Here is an 8485-nt window from a genome sequence, read left to right as displayed (position 1 = left end):
ATATTATCACTGCTATTAATACCACTACTACTGCTTCTACAACCTAATACTACCACGACTACCACCAGCACTGATAATTCTACTACTACTACTACTACTACTACTGCTGCGAACACCATACTGATGTATTATCACCTTTTATGTAAATTGATATGGCAGGGCTCCAGACTAACATTCTAAGCTGGTTGCACTGGTGTGTCTTACTTTTTCATTTAGGTGCACCAGAACATAATCTATGTGCACCCAGTAACACATTTTAATTCAATATCTTAACAAATTTATGTAAATGATTATAAATAGAATGAATTTCTTCAAAGGCAAGTGTCTACACTCTCAGTTGATGTTTTTAAAAATATTTTTATAGGCTATTTTTTATTATCTGACCAGCTGAAAATCAGGCATACCGGTACGACCGATGGCAATGTTTGGACAGATGTTAGGATGGATGTACAAAAAACAGTCCCACACTGGAACCCTGTATGGTGTAACTTATCAGTCGCCTATTTAGACATCAAGCAGTTATGGAACAACATTAGCATTCATGTTGAGCCATGTTTCTGCCAACCTGATGAATCTAAGTCAACATACACTCTCTTAGCTCCGATTCTGGTCCCCACAAACTCCTGAGAGAAATGGCGGTCTCTTTGGTAACAAAATTTTCCACTGTGTTCACCAGGCGGTCAGTTACTTCATCAGTTATCTTTCACACTGGGCAAGTGGTGTACAGTGGATTTTCTAAAAACAATAGATCCTGTGAGGCTGAACCAACACAGTAAAGTAAAAACAATGAGCTGAAAATATGCTAAAATGCTCCGTAAAGCTGAGGGGAACTTGATAGTCAGATGATCATCTGTGAGTTTGTCACCACAACACCCCTACACATTAGGTACATTTTTGAGTGAAGCAGATTTAAATTAGGACAAACAAAACAAGAAAATCTTGGACACCTGCAAAATTTTTACACATGACAGCCTTTCCCAGTGAGGTTGTAAACTGGCCTTCAGAGGAAATACATTTGTACAAAAGAAAATGTGCCTAATTACCAGTGATAACCATAAATAATATATTTCAATAATAATTCTCATCCATCAGATTGAACTAGAAGCAAAAACAAAGCCATTAATGCTTATGTATTAACAGGAATGTAAAAAAGCTTTGGCATTTCTGAGGTGTACACCTACGCACTTTAATTCTAAATAATGTATAGGCTGGAGAATGTGTGACCACCGTTGACATGTAATCCGTGGGATGTGATGGTTGGTGATTATTTTAGACCACAGGGTCACTGTTTACATTTAACCTCTATTTCAGCTGAACTGTTATCGTTGAATTTTCTGCAGGTTACCAGGAAAAGACACTTACCTCAGGGCCTTTGGATACCACGATTTGTCCATGATTGCTTGGTTCAAGTTCTCATTGTGTGCCCCGTTGCAATGCAGAATATTAAAACATCTGCAACAAATGCCAGGTTGGACGTATCTTTGATCATAAGTTTTATTTAAACCACAAACTTTATGACCTGGAAGGAAAAAAAAATCATTGCATTATTATAACATTATTGGTTTTATTGTATTAGGCGGTAAATTATGGGTAGTTACATTTGGTGCATTCAGGGACAGAACTGCATAATGAGTATGCCACGTTTCAAATAGCAAAAGGCCACTTTCTATTACGACTGAGGCCATGTATTATGATAACAAAGGACAAGTGAATGTAAGAGCACAGAGGTCATTTTTGAAGGCGGCAGAAATAAACTGTGAGGTTTTTTTTTTTTTCGGCCAAAATTTCCTTCAAAGCAAGCAACAACGAAGGGAACAGGGGACAAGGGGAAAAAAAATATCTTCATTGAATATTCATTAACCGGTGCCTAGGTGTATACATGGCTCTTAACTACTCTTGTTTATGACTTAAGGACTTGTAGTACTGACCTTAGTTTAACACAGCAGCAGATACCAAATTAACCTCTAGCCTCCACAGGGCTAGCCATGCCCTGCTAACAAGCAACCTGTCTAGACACACAAGAAGTACTTTATGATTCCACCTCTCACAATCCCTCTCTCTCTCTCTGTCTCTCGCCCTCTCTCTCTTTCTCTCAACCTCTCTGTCTCTGTTAACACGTACTGGCACATCCTCCCTCCCTCTATCCTCTTCTATCTTTCACCTCACCTATTTCATAGCTATTTCCCCCCTACACCATTTTTCATGTACCTCCCAAGCTGTGCAGTGTTTGGGTCATGCACCCAGCAACTACAGTTTTATCAGATGGTAGACTTTCTCTTATCCTTCATAACATAGCCTGGCCGGAGGAGGGGAAAAAAAAAAAAAAAAAAGAAATGATGTGAAACCTCTAGGATGCTAGAGGTACTGCACTTACAGTACACTCACAAATAATAAGAAAAATGGTAAAGCTATGATGCATTTAAAAATGTTTCTACATACATTTCAAAGCAGATTTCCATTTAAGAATATCATAAGACAATGAAATTCCATAAGAGATCAAAAGCCATGTATATAAATATATATAGTGTGTTAAGGTCACTTAACTCATTTTTGGGCATCGTATACACATTATAAGTACCCACAACATTGTTTTAGCCCTACTATAATGTTTTACATTAAAGGAGACATATTATTATCATTTTCAGGTTGATAATGTTTTTTTTAAAATATGTTTATATGCTCAAAAAAATCTGTCAGTTCTGTCATACTGTCCAATGGGACAGCATTTTATTCCTCCTCCATCTGATACGCTCTGTTTTGTCTAGTGCAGTGGTGTCAAACTGATCCAGTAAAGGGCCATGTGGCTGCAGGTTTTCATTCCAACCAAGCAAGAACACACCTGATTTGGATCAGCCAACCAATCAGCCAACCAAGCAAGAACACACCTGATTTGGATCAGGTGTGTTCTTGCTTGGTTGGAATGAAAACCTGCAGCCACATGGCCCTTTACTGGATCAGTTTGACACCCCTGGTCTAGTGTTTCTTTAAGGCCCCGCCTCCTGAATAACCAGTCTGCTCTGATTGGTCAGCTAACACATGTCTGAGCCAGCACTGCTCACCCTGTCTCCAGTCAGTTCTGTTGTGTTTCCTGCTTCCAGTTAGCCTCACTTTTACCTGGAATGTAGGAATCAATTGTGCAAATGTGTGACATGGGGGGACAAGGCGGGACTACTGATGAGGCATTTCAGAAACAGTGTTTTGTGCAGGAGATCAGACCGCCCTTTGGTGCAGACTTTGAGCTTGTTTCAAGACTTGTTAGATGCATAAAACCCTACAGGTCTATAAAACACTGGAGGAAAGGAGAAGAAGCATTATAGGTCTCCTTCAAATAAAATAAAATAAGCCATCAGTCCGACAACTGTGAAATTATGTCAGAAGAATTAACGCTGGCATCATTAATGTCTTTCCTTGTTTTTCCCTGATTAAGAAGAACAAATAACAACAACACAGGCCTGCACAGTGAGCATTTATATCATTATACAACCCTGTGTTGTAAACTGATAAATAAATTACCTTGATTCCTTAATTTTTTTGATTGATTGCTTCATCTAAAATTGTCAGAAACTAGTGAAAAATATCTTCTTATAATTCCCCCAACCTGAAGTGATGCATTCATTAAAATACTGAACTTATGATCACACATGTCAAAGAAAAGCATAATCTCCTCACATATTGTTGCAGAGTAATTTGTTGTTTATTATTTAACAGTTAATTGACCAATTATTGCAGCTCTTCTCACAGTCAGCACAAAGATCACAGTGTTGCCCGCCTTCCTTACTGGAGGATAAGATCTCAACCCAGTGCTGCACATCTCATGACCAACTGTGCAGCGGTAACCAATTTTCATCAGGACTGTTAAAGTTTTTACAGGTCCATGGTGGCTGTTCTATAAATATGCACAGTGCAGGAACACAGCAACAAGATTCTCCCACAGATGTGGTACACATGTAGATCTGTGTGACTATAATAGGGCTGGGCAAAATGTAAAATTAACTTTTGTCATCTCTCCAGATTAAGCTTTTACGACACAATTCTAATATTGACATCTCGCTTCATGAGAATGATTTAAAAAACTGGGTCACAGCAGGAGATCACAAATTAGTGTTTTCATAGGCTTTTAAAGGAAAAACAAAACAGGTGCCAATAGGATGAGCATTTGAATGATTAATCTTTACAATCCAAACATTCAAACAATGCTGCGTTATAAGCAAAGGTCAAAATTATCCTAAATTACAAAAACTCTATCATAGTCAACCAGAATTTTCATTACACTTCGGTTTAGTTGTTTTAACTGAAATCGCCTTGATATGCTTCTTTTTCAGATAGCAAATGTAATGATTTCAAACAAACCTGCAACTAAAACTACTTATCTGTGATCCTGATCTCACCAGACAACTAATTATATGAAAAGAAAATGGAAAATGTTAAAACATACACTCGCAAATTGAGGCAGATTTTCTTATTGATATTTTCACTTGGAGATAGGTTTATAGTTATATTACATTCACAAGGATCAGATTTTTCATAATGACTTTTGCAAATAAAAAAGTTATATTTACCATTTAAAAATCCCGAAAACGGTACCCACTCATTCTCCCTCATTAAGAATTCCAGACAATATGAATATGCAAATACTCTTTCAATTTCACAAGTTTAACTACTGGAAACAATATGTCCATTCTCAGTTCTAAGTTTCCACATGACACCGGTGCAAATTGAATATTGATGTGCCGCACAGAGAGTTTACAGCTATTGCTTATTTTTTGAACTACTGTCCCCAGTTGGGTTTTTACATATAAGACAAAAAGCAAAGCTTCCAGTGGCCAGTATCATAAAATCACAATACAATACAGATACACACACACACACACACACACACACACACACACACACACACACACACACACTCTCAAAGCTGAATAGATGTCTCTTTTTTGTATCTCTATCTATTACTTTCGGGTCCTGATTATATAAAGATGTAATATTTCTGATCGTGGACGGTGATGTGATTTGTCTTAAACACAGTTACATGTCAAACTCTCGAACCAAACATATCTGCAGAGTGTTTGCCTCTGTACCTGTCTCTTTTGTTATGATAGATGCCACTTGACTGTCTTCACCGATGCTCTTTCCACATTTTTGTCCCCACTCAGACCCCGTACAGTAAGACGCCTCTGATTGGTCGGTCTGCGTTCCATGCCCCAACACATTCGTTTCGACAACGTCTACGGTAAGTAAAATGCTAACAAACATATAGCTACTAATACATTTAAAAAGCAAACTTCCACATGTGCATTGTAGGCTGTTTCGATTCCATTAAACGTGTGCAGTGTACGTGCACGGTAACGACCCTCTCAGACCATTAAGAGCAAGCTTGTTCATTCACGAGTTGGCAGTTAGTGGGTTAGCTAGCTAGCAGCTAATGCTACTTGTCCACACAGTGTTAACATAAGACACTTATTGTTTACTACTTCAGCGTTTGGTCAAACCGGAACCATTACTTCATGCTACCTTGGTAAATACTTGCGGTACATAAATCCTAACTGTTAGATGTGCCGTATAAATCACACCAAGCACGAGTTAGCTATCAGACATGATGCTAATATTGCTAATTAAAGAAAACTGAGACCTTAACATGAAGCCTTCTGTTTTTTTTCTGCAACATTTTTCAGAGCACAGTCAAGATGAGTTTGAGAAAGCAAACCCCGAGCGACTTTCTGAAGCAGATAATTGGGAGACCTGTGGTCGTCAAACTGAACTCAGGTGTCGATTACAGAGGTAAGCTTATTCAGCCTGCATGTCAACCTATGCACTCTTGTTAGATTTTATAATTGCTCGTCATCTTCAGCCAACACATGTGCATGCTTGTACTGTGTACAGGTGTCCTGGCCTGCCTGGATGGTTACATGAACATTGCCATAGAGCAGACTGAGGAATATGTCAATGGGCAGCTCAAGAATAAGTACGGAGATGCTTTTCTCAGAGGAAACAACGGTAAGATTCTCACATTTACAATTATAGCTCCAATTTATAGACATATTTGTACTCAAGGCTTGGCAGCGCATGGATCTTGTCATAATATTTACATGTGTACAGAGGGTTTTTAATTTAAGTCAAGATGGGAAACTCAGTTTCAGGGGTTCTAAGTAAGTTTTTGTTAGAGTGATATATATATATATATATATATATATATATATATATATATATATATATATATATATATATATATATATATATATATATAAGTACCTTAGTCTAAAAAGGGGTATACCAAATGACCTATAATTTCAGTGTGTTTTTAATTAACTTAAATGCACAAACATTGTATTTGTACAATTGTGAAGTCTTAACTATTCCTCTTAAATGTATGAAAAAGGCCTTGGTGTGGAATATTGACTATGTGGGAAGCTTAAAGCACCTGACATTGGGAGCGCTCTCCTTTTTTCTTTGTTTCAGCCGTTTCTGCTGTCAATCTTTGATGAGTAAAGGAATACAGAGTGTTTCATAAGTGCTGTATTTAGCACGACAGTCAGAACCTTTGCTTAAAGAATCTGTTTGTTTTTTAAAAACTTTAGTTCCTATTTTCATCTTTCTGTCTGCATCTTCCTTACACCAGCCATGTATCATATTTACTGTGTGATTCCCTCTTGAATGTGAGTCATGCTGGCTGGTGGACTTCTCAGTGTGATAAAAGGCCCAACAGAGATGGGGCTATTTTAGTCAAAACCGAACAGGATGATAAAAATAGATTTACATAAAAGTAACAATTGGTTTTCCTGACTGCTTTTCTATATAGTCTTTAGTCTTACACCCATACCTAAAATGACTCTCACAAAACAAGTCTAGAATTCATGTTAAGGATGAGAAATATGACTGGTTTTTTCCCCCAGAATGAGATCATTGGGTTTATTTGAGGTCCAGCAACGTTAAGTTAAGGACGGGGTGACTGGAAACAGCATTGAGCCTCGAGAGTCAGCTGTAAAGAACATCGTATTCACAAGCCATCTATCAATTCCATATAAGTGCTCCTTTGCATAAGACTATTTTACTTGGGTCAACGGTGTTGACACAAACAACAACCTATAAATGTTGCTTGGGTTATGGTGACAAATCAGTGACAAACCAGACTTTTTACTGCTCTTTTCCATGTTCTCCTTTTTACCGATTGCTTAACAACCCCCTTGGTGTTTTTTAATGAACCTTGTAAAGGTTTATATCCACATAATCCCAGCAATTTACTTATTATTGAACTCGGAGGACCATTTCTCCCTTGAATATCTGGATCAAAATAAAGAAATGATGTGTCAATTTCAGATTTGGCTACAGAGATGTGCCTGTGTTGCTCAGTAAAACTACAGGCTTTAATGTTTTTTTCTTCTCTATTCCCCCCCTCTCTTTCTCTCTCCACAGTCCTGTACATCAGCACCCAGAAGAGGAAAGTGTAACGAAGATCATTCCATCGTTTCATTTTTATTTTCCAGTGTTTGTTATGTCAGTGGATAACTGCCAGATTTTATTTTGGTTCTGTAAACTCTGAAGTCCTGAAGAATGCTTGTTTTTGTAAAAGTGGAATAAGTTAATAAATGCTGAGTTTTGATTGAATTCTGATTTGGTGCATATTATTTACACTTTTTCGGTGTAAACATCACAAGGGATTACAACAGAATCTATGTTTCTTGTGCATGTCAATGTGGGGGTTTGAAATAACTATTTCATTTCACTTTGAGAACGATTGTCATTCTTATGTGGAGTTGCAGTTCATGTTTTAATATCTTGTGATTTAATTCTTGAATATATCAGGCTTCAGTGCCAGTGGGATCGTAGCAGTGGAATAAGGATGGGCATTTTTTTGGCTAAATCATTCAAAGTTTATCCCCAGAGCAAAGCAAATCTACCACCGTTTCACCACGAGGCTTAAAAAGGATTAGAACATAATTTTGCAATTTGTCAGTACCAATGTGCTAATTTTGTAATTGATCTTGATACAACTTGCCTGCAGATACCCATTACTGAGTAGCCTGTGTACAAATGTACTCATCTTTCTGCATTTACTTTATATAATAATTAGATGAGTGACTGTTTCACATAAAGAAGAAACTATTTCTTTTTTTTTTTTTTTTTTTAAAAACCCTATTTATTTTTAGCATGCTCGTTTTCAAATTGAACACAAGCAATGCTACTGAAAGCATTCCCACCGCTCTATATGATGACTCCACTTAATAACTATACTGATGGAGCGTTTGCTTCAATACACTAATGTACCTGCGTCTAAACATAGCTGGTATCCAGCAGATTAAATCACGGAGCCTGTGACTGCATGATGGAGTACCCGTACATACTAAAGTAACTTGTTGCTTGTTTTAATGCAGCCTTATGGAACAGTACGAACCTGTGCAAGAACATTCTTCACTTACCGGCCATTTAAATATCCATTACTGACTGACACAGAGAGAGTGTGACTGCAGGACCAATCTATAAATGGTGC

General features: G+C 37.5%; 1 protein-coding gene across 2 annotated transcripts; it reads left to right on the top strand.

Annotated features, from left to right (window-relative positions):
* The first annotated feature begins 5082 nt into the window (after nucleotides 1-5082).
* Nucleotides 5083-7608, top strand: lsm6 (LSM6 homolog, U6 small nuclear RNA and mRNA degradation associated). 2 transcript variants are annotated; one of them, XM_037103595.1, is made up of 4 exons: nucleotides 5083-5230; nucleotides 5673-5778; nucleotides 5881-5994; nucleotides 7411-7608. In XM_037103595.1, the coding sequence occupies exons 2-4, from the start codon at nucleotides 5685-5687 to the stop codon at nucleotides 7443-7445; spliced, it is 243 nt and encodes an 80-aa protein (XP_036959490.1). In that variant the 5' UTR covers nucleotides 5083-5230; nucleotides 5673-5684; the 3' UTR covers nucleotides 7446-7608. The 2 variants fall into 2 exon arrangements, with proteins under 2 accessions (XP_036959490.1, XP_036959501.1); XM_037103606.1 differs by lacking the exon at nucleotides 5083-5230 and adding an exon at nucleotides 5283-5515.
* Nucleotides 7609-8485: the final 877 nt, after the last annotated feature.

The sequence above is a fragment of the Acanthopagrus latus genome, chromosome 1, assembly GCF_904848185.1.
Source record: "Acanthopagrus latus isolate v.2019 chromosome 1, fAcaLat1.1, whole genome shotgun sequence".
Lineage (NCBI taxonomy): Eukaryota > Metazoa > Chordata > Actinopteri > Spariformes > Sparidae > Acanthopagrus > Acanthopagrus latus.
Note: the sequence above shows the minus strand (reverse complement) of the source record. Positions and strands in the feature narration are given on the sequence as shown.